Source organism: Ricinus communis, chromosome 1 (genome assembly GCF_019578655.1).
Source record: "Ricinus communis isolate WT05 ecotype wild-type chromosome 1, ASM1957865v1, whole genome shotgun sequence".
Lineage (NCBI taxonomy): Eukaryota > Viridiplantae > Streptophyta > Magnoliopsida > Malpighiales > Euphorbiaceae > Ricinus > Ricinus communis.
Genome location: NC_063256.1, coordinates 29,109,953 through 29,127,244, shown reverse-complemented (window position 1 = coordinate 29,127,244; position 17,292 = coordinate 29,109,953). Strand labels below are relative to the sequence as shown.

At 29.8% G+C, this 17,292-nt stretch overlaps 2 protein-coding genes across 2 annotated transcripts; one reads left to right on the top strand and one right to left on the bottom strand.

The window, feature by feature from the left end:
* The first annotated feature begins 2,352 nt into the window (after positions 1-2,352).
* On the top strand, positions 2,353-2,847 carry LOC125369935. The gene has a single exon (XM_048373406.1). The coding sequence runs from the start codon at positions 2,353-2,355 to the stop codon at positions 2,845-2,847; it is 495 nt and encodes a 164-aa protein (XP_048229363.1).
* A 612-nt stretch (positions 2,848-3,459) lies between these two features.
* LOC8276863 (vacuolar protein sorting-associated protein 26A) lies at positions 3,460-16,879 on the bottom strand. The gene is made up of 12 exons (XM_048377784.1): positions 16,692-16,879; positions 16,362-16,408; positions 16,199-16,273; positions 15,835-15,909; positions 15,649-15,721; positions 13,352-13,396; positions 10,956-11,067; positions 9,667-9,733; positions 5,743-5,787; positions 4,679-4,734; positions 4,116-4,291; positions 3,460-3,911 (listed from the first exon to the last, which is right to left on the bottom strand). Exons 2-12 carry the CDS (start codon positions 16,362-16,364, stop codon positions 3,733-3,735), a joined length of 906 nt encoding a protein of 301 aa, XP_048233741.1. The 5' UTR covers positions 16,365-16,408; positions 16,692-16,879; the 3' UTR covers positions 3,460-3,732.
* Between the last annotated feature and the right edge of the window lie 413 nt (positions 16,880-17,292).

Here is a 17,292-nt window from a genome sequence, read left to right as displayed (position 1 = left end):
ACAATATTGGCTAAGGATTTTCATGTTAAATTATATAAAAAATCATTAAGATAAGATCTCATGATATATTACTTTAGGCAATGAATTCTCTATTGATAACTTATTATTTTCATATGATCTTACTATACCCAATGACTATTCCTTGAGTGCTCTATGGATAAGACAATATAAGATAGTATCAAAGTGTAGTAATCCTCGTCTAAGATAATATACTGTTATCTCAAGTCTAGGGATCACATTTTACATGATTGTAATAAGAGTATTGTCCATAGACACTTGGATTAAATTCCATATGGACTACTCAGTGGGGTCGTGTTTAATGAACTTGTTCTTGTAACAAGCACCCATATGCTTATCTCAGAATCCCCATTTGTCAACCTTATGAAACAGATTGCTTACTTTATATGTAAGTGATAACACATTATGGTAGTATCGCACATTTGATCAATATCTAACAATTAGTAACTAATTCATAATCAAACATCGACTTTGAAGAAAGTTTAGGAACATATGTAATGTGAACCTTATCATTATAAACTCGCTTTATAATTTCTCTTATATTTGTGTTTACATTTAATGGTGTTCATTTTTAATGGTTTGCATTATTCTTTGATAATACCATGAGTACTCGTACCATTAAGAGTTGAACAATATCTTTTGTAAAATTGATATAATATATGATGTATAAATTAACAAAAATCATTTGACAACTCCTTGTCTTTAGGACATACTCTAACAATCTCCCACTTGCACTAAAACACTACCAAAGTCAATCATCATGGTATCCAATACCGACAAATTTCTTATGATGATTATATTCTTGCTAGGTCAAACAGCTTTGTTGGAGAATAAACTTTGTTATCCTCAATGAGCTTTCCTTTTATCTTTATATTCTACTAATAAGTCATTTATTGGTATTGCTTCAATATTTTAGATCGTAGATGAGACCTTAATTCTTTGAAAATGGCTACATTGTTTATCAAAGTCTTTAGATCAATAATACTTAAGAACCACACCTAATTCTTAAAAGAAATATTATAGATCTAAATGTCTTTCATATATTGTCCAAATATAATGAGCCGTATTGAACTCAAGTTGTAAGAATATCCTTTTTGAGACTCTCTTCAAAACTCATGTGTTCCTTTTAAAAATGAAATGGATTCATCTTGTGAGTTTATACTATGTGATTCATAATCAACATCTAGAATAACCATAAAATCTAGTATATAACATATGACATATGTACATAATAAAATATTATGATTTGGCATAAATTATTCTGTAATGATCTTTTTCTCAATGAGTGTCTATGGCACATCTTTGGAAAAAGATATGTCATGAGACACTGCCAAGAATCATTATTTGATTCTTCCATGTTAAACTCCTTTAACATATATGTTTATGTGCATGAAGTTTAAAACATTCATGCAGTTTGACACATCTATCTTTATAGATCTCAATCCTAGAAAGTAATTGCATGTTCTAACTCTTTATGGATGTGTAAGTCTTGGTAGACTCATGATAAAGGATTTGCCACTTTCTCTTTATTTATATGTCAACATACAATATTAGGAAATTTAATATACTCCCACTAACCCCTTCATATACACTTGTTTGTTCATATTGTTTAACCAAGTAAAGATTATAGTGGATCCATCTAAATGGATAAGATCCATTAAGGTGCAATTGAGTTTTTGAGGGAAACTAATATGAAAGTATGTGCATAAAGGTTGAGCAAAGAAAAACTTAAGAAGTTACATACTTAATCAAAGGGGTTGATTAGTAATTTAATTATAAGTATCAATCGAAAGGGTTCATAATCTCCTCTTTGCTAAAGTTAGGGTTGATCATGGACACTTGGTTTAGGGGTGGCATGTTATTATAGTTTGGTAAGGGGTTTCTTCTGGTGCTGGGTTGGTCAAGGTCAATCAATTTTCTAGCATCAATAAGGTCTTGAATTTCATGCTCAAGTTTAGCAACTTCCTCGATATGAGTTTGAAGACCTGCTAGGGTAGCCTTCAACAAATTCGAGTTCAAGATCCAATATTCCAGGCCTCCTTCAGCCAACATTCGTATTGAGGATTCTGTGCTAAGTGGTTGTGGGTCAGGTGACGATAAAGCCGCTTGTGCGCCTTATTTTCAAGAGGTTTGGAAAGAAGAGGAAAAGAAGTCGGTCATGACTATTGACATCTGGTATAGCTCTGAGGATGAGTGTGAAGTCCAAAACACTGAGGCTAAGGACATTTAGGCATACATAGATTCTGATTAGGAAACTGAGACAATGGGTAAGGGTAAGAAACTGGGGTACAAGAACTAAAGCAAGATAAGTAAGCACTTGAAGACGGGGATATCATGTTGTTAAAGCAATGGAAGAAGGAAAACAAAACAACCAATGTTTGGGAACTTCTGATGCACCCATCGGACCATATAAAGGCTTTAATTCAAGCCTTGTCTAGTATAAGTGTTAGCACAACAGCTACCCCTAAAGAAATGATCAAAACGGTGATTGAAAAGACCACTAGGATGATCACCTTCTCGGATGAAGACCTACCACTTGAGGAAAGGGATCACAATAAGGCCAATTTCCTCGACGTAGTTGACTATCTTGAATGGTTGGCAAACATTGTCCCAGCCCGGAAGAAGGATGGTAAAGTCCGGATGTGTGTGGATTACCAAGACTTGAACAAGGCATGCCCTAAGAATGACTTTCCTCTTCCTTATATAGATGTAATAGTTGATAGTTTCGCCTCAAATGCGATGTACTCTTTTATGGATGGGTTCTCCGGGTACAATCAGATCATAATGGCAGCAATGGACAAGCTGAAAACGTCGTTTATCACTGAGTGAGGAATGTACTGCTACAAGATTATGCCTTTTGGACTAAAGAACACGAGAGCGACTTATCAAAGAGCAGCCACTACCTTGTTTCATGACATGATGCATAAGGAGATGAAGGTGTATGTTGATGATATAATGGTATAAGTTCGAAATAAGGAAATGGCACTTCTAACCACTTGATAAGTTCTCAGGACGAGTGGAAATGTATAACTTTAAGACTCAAGAAATTGACTTACAAGGCATAAACTTCTTATCAAATCGAAAATATCAGTACTTCATTGTCATGTTGCAGTAAAAAACTTACTAATTATCTTATTGTCAAATTATAATTAAAAAACTTACTAATTTGATAAAACAATAAAATTATAAATTATTAAATTATAAATTCATGTTATCAAATATTAAAATATAAAAACATGATAATAACAATTTATAATTAATTCTTTATAAATCAATTTTTTTTTTAAATATTTATTTTTATCACGATTTATAACTACAAAACCTTTTTCGTCGATATTTCTTTTTTACTTATCCCTATATTCATAATAACCAGCATCAAGATTAATGGCACATGATCCTACAGGGAGACGATCTATGGCAATGGCAAGTCACAATAGCAGCTATAAAATTGTAAGAGTAAATCCAAATTTTTCACATCCAAAGGTGGCTCATTTACACGATTTCAGCAGTGTAAAATGGAAACTGCGACTGCAAGTATACAATGCCAATTGAATTAAATATCCAAAACAGAAACCTTGCTCCAACAATACTTTTTCTGATTCAGGCCTATTAACTTAATTTTTAAAACTTTAAAGCTTTACAATGTGTCATGCGGCAGTTAATCTTCTGGTCTCCTTTCATGGGATCAGATACCTGTTCTAGCATGATAATAGATCAGGAATTTTCCTGCAACCTGTATATTGTAATTTCTTGCTGCTTAAAGTAGCGTCGATCCTCTTCATCAACCAGAACAAGATTCAAGTAATATTTCACACTGAATTTGTTGTTAATATTGCGATGTGTCGGAGTCAGTTCATATGGGCTAAGGAACAGTCTGATTGGAATTGATTCACCTGTGAAAATGAGCAAATGCTTTAGCCCATTGCAGGTATATGTATACGTTAATGGTCCATAAACATTAATCTAGAACTTCCAATGACATACAGCACATACGGTGAGGGACAAGAAACAGAACTCTTGGCACGGTTGGCCATACTGTATCAGTGATTCTATTGTTTACATTGTGCAATTAACTTCACCAGGAATGCTGAACATACCTCTGACTGGAGCTCCATCCATCAGCTCAAATTTTGCTAGTGTTTCTGTCTCAACATGTGTATTCGCCCCTGCTCCTGTTGATTCCCGGCGCCTGATCTCAAGATCCATATTCTTTATCTTGATTCTTACAAGAAGAAAATATATTTTGCCAATAATCACATCTTTGAGATGGTACCTGTACAATTTAATTTCTGATGAGTTGCACAGATGTACCCTTCCAAAGCTACATACCAGAAGATTAGTCATGTACAGTTCATCTAGTGACTAGACTCCACAGGTTACAAAAATCACTTGCTAAACCTAGGCAACCTAAATTCCAAGGTGGCTGTAACCAAACTGCCAGGCCACATAATATTTCACCTGCGTGAAGCCATATACAGGTATAGATGAAGGCAAACAGATTGCATGAACAGCTGCAGCTACCATATAGTCCAATAGAATAAAGATGCAATCTTTTCAGGTTACAGACCTCGATATCCCATGACAAATAAATAACTATTGCCTAAAAGAGCATAGCAATCAAGAAGAGATTGATTGAAGGCCCAGTCAGTGGTAGACTTACTTGCTTTTGTTGTACTCAAACTCAATGTGCAAGCAATCTTCAATTCCAACTTCCATCTGCATAAATGATCATGATCAATATAAAGATCAACATGACAAGAAAAACATGCTTGTTTGGCTCTGCACATGGAGCTATGGTTTCAATTTCAACTTACAGGGGTGCAAAAGATGCAAGCACAGAAGATTGAATAAAATAAAATAAAAAGACTAGTTTTCCAAAATTTTCAACAATCGCCAATTCTTTGAATCAATCATAGCCAGCTCTATGATTCCATCTTAAAGGCATGTGGAGCTGTTGATGTGGATGCCAGCCAACATGCTAAGAAAAGAGTGCTGATAGTGTCTATGGAAAAAGAAAAAAGACTCTAAAATCTTTGTTATTAAGTCAATTCTTTTATTGATTATGTGCAAGGAGGCATCCCATTCAAGGATATCTATCAAATTGTGATAACCTCAATGACCACATTACTTGGAACATCCTGATCCTTTCTGTTTGATAGCCACAACTATTGCACATAAATCTCTTATTGTCAGAATTTTGTAGTAAGCTAAACTTTCATCCTTAATGGGCCAGCTAGCATCCACTGCGATTGCACATGCCTTTGGGATGGGAAACTACAGCTAGTTATAACTGTTACAACTAAGAAAGTATATTTTCACAACAATAAGAAAAAGAAGATTTTACCATGGGAAAAGAAATAAGAAGTTAAAAAGGAAAGACTTGATTATCAGCCCTAGATGGCATGCCCATTTGCTCCTTTACAAATAAATTGGAGAGATGTCCACCAAGCACCATAGAGTCATCAGACATGGAAAATTGTGATGCAGGACAAGAATATCCAAATTAGGAAATTAAATCTTAATTATGGAATTAAGAATTTTTTTTTTCTCTTAACTTATTATATGGCAAGTTCAGATTTGGTTGCAGTTGGGAATTTTATTGACAATAGGAATATTAAAGACTACCCAATAGTTAAATTTCTACCCCAATATTCTTGTCCTGCATCAAATTGAGAAGTGAAAGCTACATTTTATGTTCACATTACAATTAATGACCACAATTACCTTGATGCTGTTGTTCACCGGTGGAGGTGGGGAATAGTTGCGAACCTGATAAATTACCATGATGTTAAGATAAAGATAAGAGTGCTATGCTAGTAACATGAGCAATTAATGCAAGCATTACTACACTATCCTATGCAAAAAATACCAACAGCTGCTCAACAACCAAGGTTTTATTTTTATCCATTACAATAATGATTTTGACCTTTTTCCATGGGTACTGATCAGTGTAGTGAAAATCGGTCAGGCAAGATGAAGAGTCATAAGGTTACTAGACCTTCCATCCCATTTGCCAGGCACTCGCTTTTTGCACTGAAAGAGCACCTTTCATGAGGCGAGAGGCGTTAATGACCTGTACATCCTTAAAACAGGGCCAAAAGTTTATTCTGTAGGGAGACTATTGACAAATGTTTTCTGCTTTTTCTTTTTTCACTCTTTCCAATTATCTCTTTATTTTGTCTATCCTATTAACTTTTATTTTTCTGTGCTCCCTCCCTCTCTTCTCTATTATATTTCGGAATAGCTTTAACTAAACTGCCAGAACAACTTTGAATTTATCTATATCTACATCTATATCTATAGTAAATTATAAGATATAAAATATTTTTGACATGTGTTACTTATTTTTGACACATGGAATTCAAGCTTATGTGTAATTTTATGTTTTCCTTTTATATATTATATTGCTAATTAAATAATGACTCTAGTTCTAGAAAATAGCATCTTAATTATATTTTAAACTAGCAATTTACTTATGCTAATGAACAGTTATTGATAATCTTATGATTTAAATTTTTAGTTTAAAATATCTTATTTTGACTACAAATATGTTATATTATAAGAAAATTTAGCTATTATTTTACTTTAATAAGTACTTAATATTACCATTTTACTTTAATAAGTACGTAATATTACCATTTTACTTTAATTACTTTAAAATTTAATGGTCATAGAAAATAATAAAAAATAATAGATATATAGTAAGTTAAGGGCATTATATAATCACTAATTTTTATTATATTTAGTTATCATTTTATTTTAATAAACACTTAATAATATCATTTTATTTGATTAATATTTAATTTTAAAATGCATTTAATATTATCATTTTATTTTATTACTATTTAATATCATAATAAATTATTATATAACCACATCAATGCCACATATATTCTTTTATTGAAATTCTACATGATGTGGCTTTTTTAATTATATTTTAAATATTATATTACTTAATAAATTAGTTTCCTAATTATACAAAGATTCCTACAACTGAAAAGTAGCATATTAATTATATATATAATAAATAAATCAAGACATTAATCTTTGTTGATATTTGTGTCCGTACTTATCTTTTTTATATCTACATCTATATCAATATTAAGTTCTGAGACAATATTTTTGACATGTGTAGCTATTTTGACACACATAATTTTTATTTGACAGGTGTATTTACTCTTTTACACATGGACTTCAAGCTTATGTGTAATTTTATATTTTTTTTCCTATTAATCTATTTATTCTAATCTTAGAAAATAGAATTTTAATTATACTTTAAATATTATATTACTTAATAAATTAGATTTCTAATTATACAAAGAGTCCTACAACTAAAAGGTAGCATATTAATTATATATAATAATAATAAAGCAAGACAATAATATTTTTTTACCTGTACTTATTTCTTAGATATAAAATCTTTTCATTTACGTGATTTATTTTTACATATAAGTATTATATATATATATATATATATATATATATATATTAAATTATGAGACGTAGAATTGTTTGACATGTGTCACTATAGGACCTTTTTTGACATTTGTACTTATTTTTTATAAGTGAAATTCAACCTTAATTGAAATTTTATGGTTTTTCTATTAATTTATTGATTAATAAATTACATTCCTAACTAAACAGTGATTCCAATCCTAGAAAATAACATTTTAATTATATTGTAAATATTAGATTACTTAATAAATTAGTTTCCTAATTATACAAAGATTCCTACTACTAGAAAGTAGCATATTAATTATATAGATTATATACATAATAAATAAATCAAGACATAAATATTTTTCTTATAGTATTATTTCTTAAATATAGAATCTTTTTGACATATAATACCATATTGATGTATAATTTTACATTTATCATATAGTAAATATATTAACTAATAAATTATTTTTTAACTTAAACAATGATTTTAATCATAGAAAATAACACATCAATTATATTGTAGTATTAATTTTAAATATAATAAATATATCTAATTAATATTTTAAAATTATTTTTATGTTTCTTGCATTAAATATTTTAAGATAATATAAAATTTATTAAGGATGAGACTTAAAATTTTTTAAATTAATATTATTATTTAAAAATATGACAAATAATTAAAAAATATTAATAATTCTATTAAATTATTTTATAAACTTAATTTATATTGTATTTATAATCAAAATAATCACAACAATCGTTCAACGCACAAATACATGACTAGTATATATTAAATCCTGAGTCATAAAAAATTTTGACATGCCTCACTGTTTTTAACACAGGATTTTTCTTTTAATATCTGCACTTAATTTTGACACATGAGTTTCAAGTTTATGTGTGATTTTTTATATTAATTTATCAATTAATAAGTTACTTTCCTAATAAAATAATGATATTTATCCTAAAAATAGCATTTTAATCGTATTTCTAATATTACGTTAACTAATATTGATTCTAATTCTAGAAAATGTTTCATATTATATTAATTAACCAATTAGTTTCCTAATTATACATTGATTTTTTATTTTAAAAGTTAGAAATATCAAGTATACTTGTAGCAATTTTATATATAACTAAGAAATCAATGAATAAGTATTTTTTAAATAATTTTTTTATCTTGCTCTAAAAATATCTTAAACATTAGAAAGTTTATTAAAAATATATCTACAACATTAACGATAATATGATTCTATTCTACAACATCAAGTTTTTCTATTGTGTTTCTTAACTTGATGCTCTTTATAGTTATCTTCATTTTCTTTTGTCTTTCTTATTATGGAGCATTCTTATTTATGCTACACATATTTCCATTAAGGATAAATTTTATATTTTGCTTTAATAAAAATCTTAAACATTAGAAATTTTATTAAAAATATATTCTAAAATATTTATATTATTATTATTTTCTAAAATGCGATGAATAATTATAAAATATTGAGAATTCTATTAGATTTTGTCTATAAACTTATTTTATATTTTATAATAAAGAAAATTATAACATCCGTGCAAACGTGCAGGTAAATGACCAAATCCATATAATTTTTCTTACCTTTCTATTATTAACTGATTTGAACTAATTCAAATTTGATTTATTTAAATTTTCTACTACTTGAATATCTGAGATTGATTTGTAATTTAATTCACTTTGATTTTTCTATTACTAACAAACAGTAATCTTGTTTCTAGTTGAATTAACTTCAAATAATTTAACAAACTTAACAACAATATGATTCTATTGTGCAACATTAAGTTTCTCTATTATGTTTCTTAACTTAATGCTTCGTATAGGAATTTTGTCTTTCTTACTATGGAGCATTCTTATTTATCCTACAGATGTTTCCTTTAAATTATATACGTGTTATTGCCTTGAATTTTCAAACAAGCATTAAGTATGGAAATTTGCGCCTCACTTGGCTCAGGCGGGCGCTTTTCTGCGCTTTGCGCCTTGGGCAATAAAAGGACTTATCACCTTGAGTGTGCCTTTAGCTTTGGACTACCTTGGTACTGATAAATAGATGACTAACTATTCAGGACTTCAATATGTAGTGTTTCCAGTACAGATCCCAATAGCATGCCCCAGAAATTTATAACTAGTGGCTGTGTTGTGCATGAATGAACTAGAAAGAAAGAAGATGTGAATATTACCACAAAGTCCTGGTATTCAATGATGCTTCCTGCATAACCACGACTGACAGTCACTTTCAGAACATACCTGTAAGACAGCAAAGAAGCAAAGTGTTGTGGCATTATTTTTATATTATAACATCATATTCACCTTTATCATCTCAAAAACACCACTGTTGTAGAAAACTAAAACATTCTATTTAGACACTCCTATCAGTAATCCACTTTTGCGATATTGATATTCATGATTGGCAACTACACAGGAAGCTAAAATGCAGAGTGCTACAGCCACAGAGATAGACCTCCTTTCAGTTGTTTATGATCAAGACATCATGTCCACATCCATATACAACATTAAGGACATGATAGAAATTTGTCCACGAATAAATTATTCTACAAGCACAAATGAAAAGTTATATGTATGCAATATTATGTTTTGGTCCTTAATATAGCAGTTTTTTTTTTTTGAAAAATCCTCAATATAGCAGTTAATATTACAATACCCAGAAGAAATCATACTATACAGAAACTGGAGCAAATTACTAGAGTAAACCCATTTACTTTTGCAAAATTTTTACAATTACATCCAATTCTCTCAAAACTGAATGGAATCATCCTTAAACTTCTAAAGCAACAAAAAAAAAAAAAAAAACATACCACTTAGTCCGCACATCATATTTTAGTCCCTTACGTTCTATGTAAAATCACATTTACTCATTACATTTTATATAAAACAACATTATAGTCCCTTACTATTTTGCAAAACTCAAGGATGAAAATGTTATCTACAGCGAACCTAGTAACTAAAATATATAGTACTGTGCGGAATAAGGCGCGTTGAAAGTAAAAAGTGAGGACTTCATACAATTTTCAAACAAGACGGATGTAGTTGTGGGTTTTGTCAAAAGTCATGGGGCTTTTAGTAATTTGCTGCAACAACTAAGATTCCAGAAACAACAATAATAGAAGGAGCTATCATAGTTAATCAGAACTTCTATCAAATAGTTCAACAATAAAAAAACTGCTTTTAGATCAGGAAAAAGGCAATTCAGACTCCAGCAGAATATATCAATAACGATCAAGCAACAGTTTCTACCAATAAGTTTTTATACCTAGAGGCACAAAATAGATGGAAGGAAAGAATCTAAACACTTGCTCTATGTAATTAAACTGCCATAATCAGATCGATCATTGAACTGATATATAGTAACAAATAAACTGCAGATGGTCCATAAAACATCAGTGAAAATATTCAACCAAAGACTTTAACAAGGATACCTCGACAAAATTAAGAATTAGCAATTTCATACCTAAGCCTGACATTTACCCCATTATATGTCTCGTAAGGCATTTCTACTGTAGAAAATTCAAATGGGTATGTTTTTCTTTCATATATTTCTCCAGGAACATCCAACTCGCGTACTGCAAGCAAGAGAATTCAAATCATGACCACGATGCAACAATTACCTTTCTCTAGATAGTATTAACACTAACTATGTTTGAGTTCAAAGTGCAAATGGAGATTAAATCAATCACTTATATAAACTTGCTTAATTACAAAAACTGGAATTAAGGCGTTGGCTGTGAAAAGATGACATGACTAGATTGTTCTCAACCATAAGCAAACATTTAAAAAGAATTGAGTAAAAAAAACATGTTTAGGTTAGTTTGGGGTGTCTTTCCAACATTGAAGTGTTGTACTGGAGATGAACAAAGATCCAAAACAGTGTCACATATTATATAACATTCTTTATCATTGTTAGAAAAATAAATGAAAGAACCTATTCATGCACACAAGAAATTGTATCTAATGCACAAATATGAGATATTAAATATCAGTTTTGTTCTAGATTAACTAGAAGAAAACACAGAAATATATGAAGAAACATAGACCAACAAGATTCCAGGTAAGATTTATCCATAAAAACATGAACTGATGATATATAACCATGTCTATAATAGAACTGGATAGTATACAAGCTTTTCAGTTAATTATAAAAAAAGGAGTAAAGACGACTGAATAGAAAATAAATTATAGCTCATCCTTTGTGAGGGAACTGCTATTGGCAAAAATAAACCCCTGATGGTTTTGTGAAAAGCAGCTAGGTTTGGGATTAAGACTGACGAAATAATAAATCCAGACTAATTATAACCAAAAGGTTCCATAAGTCTTCAATACTTTCAAGTTTTGATCAAAGCAAAGAAGTGTGTTTGTCAATATGAAGCACCGACACTACTAGGGGGTTGCCATATGCGCTTCTGATACTTTGGGGATGCAGACATGCCAGCGCCAGAAAACATGTCCTTTGCTCATTTTTTAACCAGTGGGCACACCGGGGACGCGCGGGGGACATGAGAAATAATAAACTTTGATAAATTTTGAGGTAAATTTGAAAAGGCTTAATTACCAATTAAATCTTGAACTTTATATTTGTTAATAATTTTATTCGATTATTTCAAATTTTAAACAAAGACCCATAGGCTCAATTTATTTTTAAAAACTCTTTTCGGCAACAATTTTTGAAATTTTACAATCGGGAAAATGACATGGCAAGTCAAGTCTTCTTACTAAAAGAAAAATTAATGATTCAGCAAAAAAAAATTTACATTTTATATGTGAGATTTGTGAAAGGATGCACATATGTAAGACCTTTAATGGTCATATTGTTAAATCTAAGACAAACTATTTCTGCTAATTCACAATTATTATTCTTTAAGTAAGCACAGTCGATTTACAACATCATCTTTCTTACCTTGGAATTTTCAAAAATTGTCATCACTATATGTTTTTTAAAACAAATTAAAAGCACACATATTTATTTTAAAACTTTGAAACAATTGAATAAAATTGTTAAAAAATGTAAAAGTTTAGGATTTAATTGATAATTAGACCATTTGAAAAATATGGGTACTTTTTAAAATAACTAAAAAAGTTAATGGACCAAATTGTAAAAGTATAAAAAAATAAATCTTTGAGAAAACCCTAGCCACACTTAATCTCTATGTCTCACGCTTATTTCAACATAAAGAAATCTCTCTCTACCTCTTTATCTCTTCGATTTGTTCTCCACTTTCTCTCCATCTCAAGATCTTTTCTACAACTTGTTTTCCTTCTCAGATATTGTTGTTTGTAGATGAAGTTGGTGAAGATGAAGAGGTTGAAAGTATTTTAGACTTCTAATTTAATTTTTATAAACATTATTATATAAATTTCTATTATAATAATTATCATAATATATATATATATTTTTTAAATTTGTCGTGTCCCTGCCATATCCGTGTCTCACTTTTTTAGAAAATGTCGTGTCCCAAGCCCGTGCCCATGTCCATGCTTCATAGGTTTGTCAAAAGTAGTCTCAACTAGGGCCTCTTTCGGACATGCATTTGTCCATAAAAGTGTTCACTCAAGCCCTTAATCACATATGCTCAATGATTTTCTTTGTAAAATGGAAAACCAGCAAACAATCAAACTGATCAAGTTTCTTCCCAAGTGAGCTTATGTAACCATTGGTCACAATGTTAACCTGGATTTTAACAAGAAAGGGAATAAAACAGTAAACCAAGGAGGATAGAAAGTTGGTTAATGGATTTATTCAATCTAGATTAGGTTTCAGAACATAATAATCAAATCTTGTTCCTCAAATAAATAAAAGAAACATAAACAAAATGTAAAACACAAAAAACTAGAGAGTGAAGGCATGCTCACCTAGGGAAGTAAAGTCATAAAAATTGCCCCTGTCAAAGTACATCTCTGCAAAGTGGAATGAATTTATTATGAATTTCACCACAGGAAAGGAAAAACTGAAAGTCATAAATCTTATGAAAGCAATTGACCAACAAACTACTAAATTCAGATAATTGGCACAACAGAAATTGCAAATCATAAAAGAGTTCAATCAACTAGAAACCTAACCAATTCAAGCAGTGATTCTTTTATAATAATAATCAATTTGTAAAGTTAATTTATAAAATCTGCAGTTCGTCTCATGTGTATTTAAGTTCAATTAGTACATACTACATAGAATTGACTCAATTTAACTAGATTAGACCCCCTACTTTATGTCTTTGAAAAGAAGTCCACGTCTTGTAAACTCATGGGCAATTGGCAAAAAGAAAAAACAGTGGCACTTATAAATTAAAGAAGAAAAGAGGAAGAAGAAAGAAAGAAAATAGAGAAAGAAGTGCACAAATGTCTATTGCTTGATGGTGATTCCAATTATTGAAGAACCTATAAACATCCTTCACTTACTATAAACACTAGTTGACTATATGACTAGCAAATTTGAAGCTATTGAATGGAAAATTCTAAGGAAGGTCTGTGATGACTTAGGATGAAGAAGTAAAGAACAATTTAATAGTCCCTAAGCTTCTATAGATGTATGTAACCATAAGCACAATGAAACAAGAGGAAAAAAAGAAAAAAAATACACATGGCCAGCCCCAATTAGATTGGGGTTAAAATCTAGGTCAGTTGATTGATTATTTCTTCTTTTCAAACACTTTTAGACTAAATAAAAAATATTTAGACACTTAAATATCTTGTTACGATTGACTCTTATAATTAATATACTTGTTGGATTAAGAAGTTATTAAAAATTAGAAATATTAATTTATTAAGTTTATAAAGAATGAATATTATAAAATAGTATGTGACTAATGTATTCAAAACAAACCACAAATATAAACTTAAAATCAATAAATTACTATTTAAAAAAATTAAATAATAAAAAATACAAGCTAAATACTTAGTCTTCAATCGAAGAGGTAATTGCAAGAAAAAAAATAATGACTGTACTTTTCTTACAGGGAATACAATTTTGGCTTCACTTCTTTTGGTGGCACATGTGTAAAAAATTAACTTTCTTTATATATGATAACTTCAAAGAACTAAAATTCTTGTACTTAATAGCTTCTTATATTTGAAATTTACCATCAATCATAAGCATTAAAATAATAAACACTAAGAAAAATTACATATATAGACATTTGATGTTTTTCTTTTAAATATTCTCTCTAATAATTAATATTAATAATTATAAATAATTTTTTCCAAGGTTTGATCATAATTTAATAATAGAATCTTATATTATTCAATGAGGAACAAAGTTAGTTCCTTGCAATTTTATCAGTTAATAGAATTATTAATTTATTAAATATCAAATATAAGCGGGTCAGTTCTATTTTCTTGTAGATTATTCTTTAAGTTTCTTATTCCTATTCATAACGATCCTATTTTACCATTTGGTAAATTTTATTTGGAAGGGTAGAGTACCATGTGAAGTTGTGGTCAAAGGGTAAAAGGCCAAACATAACTTGTCGTAGTTGCAAATAAGGCCACCTAATAATTAATTACAATCTCTATTATCCATATTATGGCTTTTATGCTATTTTAGTAGTAAGCCTCACTCAAACAACTTCCAATTCTGCTATGTGTTATGTATAATACAAAGTTTTGATTTTCTGGTACTTTTAAGGAGCATTAGCTTTACAAGAAATCTGCTCGTAAGAAATGTTAGGAATTTTAAGCATAGAGCTACAATGATATGTTGAACTTAACCTGGATAAGTGGGCTAGAGGTGTGTCCCAGTATATATTGGCGTTCAAGTTCTATTCTCCAAATTTTTTATGGGATATGAACATCTTCCTAGCTTCTTTGAGTATGTTATATTTTATAAGGTTTTAAAAAGTGGTTTCTGCTGTTGATGTGCAAGATAGCGCTTTTATTTTCAGATCCATTTTATTTAGAGGATTTTATTGTCCTTCTTTTAACTAGTATACATCTTCCTTCTATTAATAAGTTCTTCCTTATCCACCAAAGAGAAAAATCAGATACTCTAGACAATAGAGTCATTAGCAATTATATACTCCTTGAAGAATGCAAAAATATTTAAGGGCATGATTCAAATACAATAAAAGAAAAAAAAAAAGCATGTAAATCTAGGTAGCATAACCCTATCTTTCACTAGAAATTTATCACATGGAAAATTTTGAGAGAAAATTTACCTATTTGACCAAGAAGCTCAACTTTGACGCCGTTATGTTCAACTTTCTTCCCTTGAAATGGCTCTATTGAGATCTAAACAAGCCAGATTGGAAATTCCAAAACATCATATATATAAAGACAAACTTCGAGAAGTATAAGATGTTTCACACCATAAATAACACACAACTCTGCTACTAATTGTTCACCTTTCCAGCAATATTTTCTTGACTTTGGAAAAGTGGAATCAAAACTGTTTGACCATTTTCCTTCTTTGTTGGAACCTAGACATGTAAACAAACATAAATATGCTGAAATCATTAGACATATAAACCTAATGGGTTTAAGAAACAATCCAAAGTATCACAAAGAATGATCCACTACCACAGCATATACACAATTGTACAATTATAGCGAATGGAGGGGAAATTGTTTTGAAGTACACAATCCATTTTTTTCATGCTAAAGAATCCTGGAGTCCAAACTATAACTACAAGTGAAAATTCATTGAACATCATTCAAGTTTAATATTATGAATTCTCTTTTCTTATTAGCATAAACTAAACTAGGTACCTGCTTGCGAGTTTTCCCATCAGCAAACGTGATGGAGATATTACAAGCTGGCTTGAAAGCTCCAAGAAGGTAATTCTATGGCAAAGAAAAAGAAGTGGCAGTTAAAATCAGTGATAAACCCATAAAAAAAAATAACTACAAGCATGATGCAATGAGACCTCACCATGCTATTTATGGTCCAAGTTCAACCTAAACCACTCTTCAAAAGACCTGCAGAAGTCAAAAGAAAAAGAAATTATCTGATTCAGGCTTTTAGCAAATGCAAAAATAAAAAAACTGGCGTTTTAATTGAGAAATCATTTAACTCAATTCTAAAACAAGAATTCAAGTTTTTTAAATGCGTAGATATCAAGTAAAATGGGCATCGATGCAGAAGGGGAACTAATTTGCGATCAAAGAAGATCATGAGGTGTAATGCGTGAAATCGAAATCGGTGGTAAGAAAAATCAAACAAAGGAATTGGAATTTCGAAATTGGGATTTGATCGCCGTACCTTTGGATATCAGAAGGAGTGATCTAGAGCTTAACGAGAACGGAGAATAGAAAGAGAAATGAAAGTAAACCCTAGCTTGTCCGCTTCAGAATTATGAATTTGGACTCTACTCGGAAACGAAGCTACGGATTTGATCAAATGAACTTAATTTGACAGTTAGAGCAACCTATTCAGTTTCACTTCTAATGAAAAAATTTCATAAAAAAGTAATCGGAATAAGAAAATGATTATAAATTATTTTAGAAATTGAAAGTTTGAATATTTGAGAATTATATATTTTGTAATAAATTTTTAAAATAATATTTTTAAAATCTTTTATGTATTCCGATTATATTTAAAAATGAAAGTAAAATATATAAATAAAAATAGTCATTAATAAATTGATTACAGTGATAAAATAGTTTAGTGTCTGTTTTTTATATGGAAGGCCTTTTATATGAGTAACATATGAATAAATATATAAATGGGTCTCTAAACTTGTTTCGTTTTTATAATTGGTCTAACGATGTCAACTTTAATTCAATTAGACTTCTCAATTTTACAGATTATTAGTTTTAAACTCTTCGGTCACATACGTTTTGCACGTATATTTAATGTCATC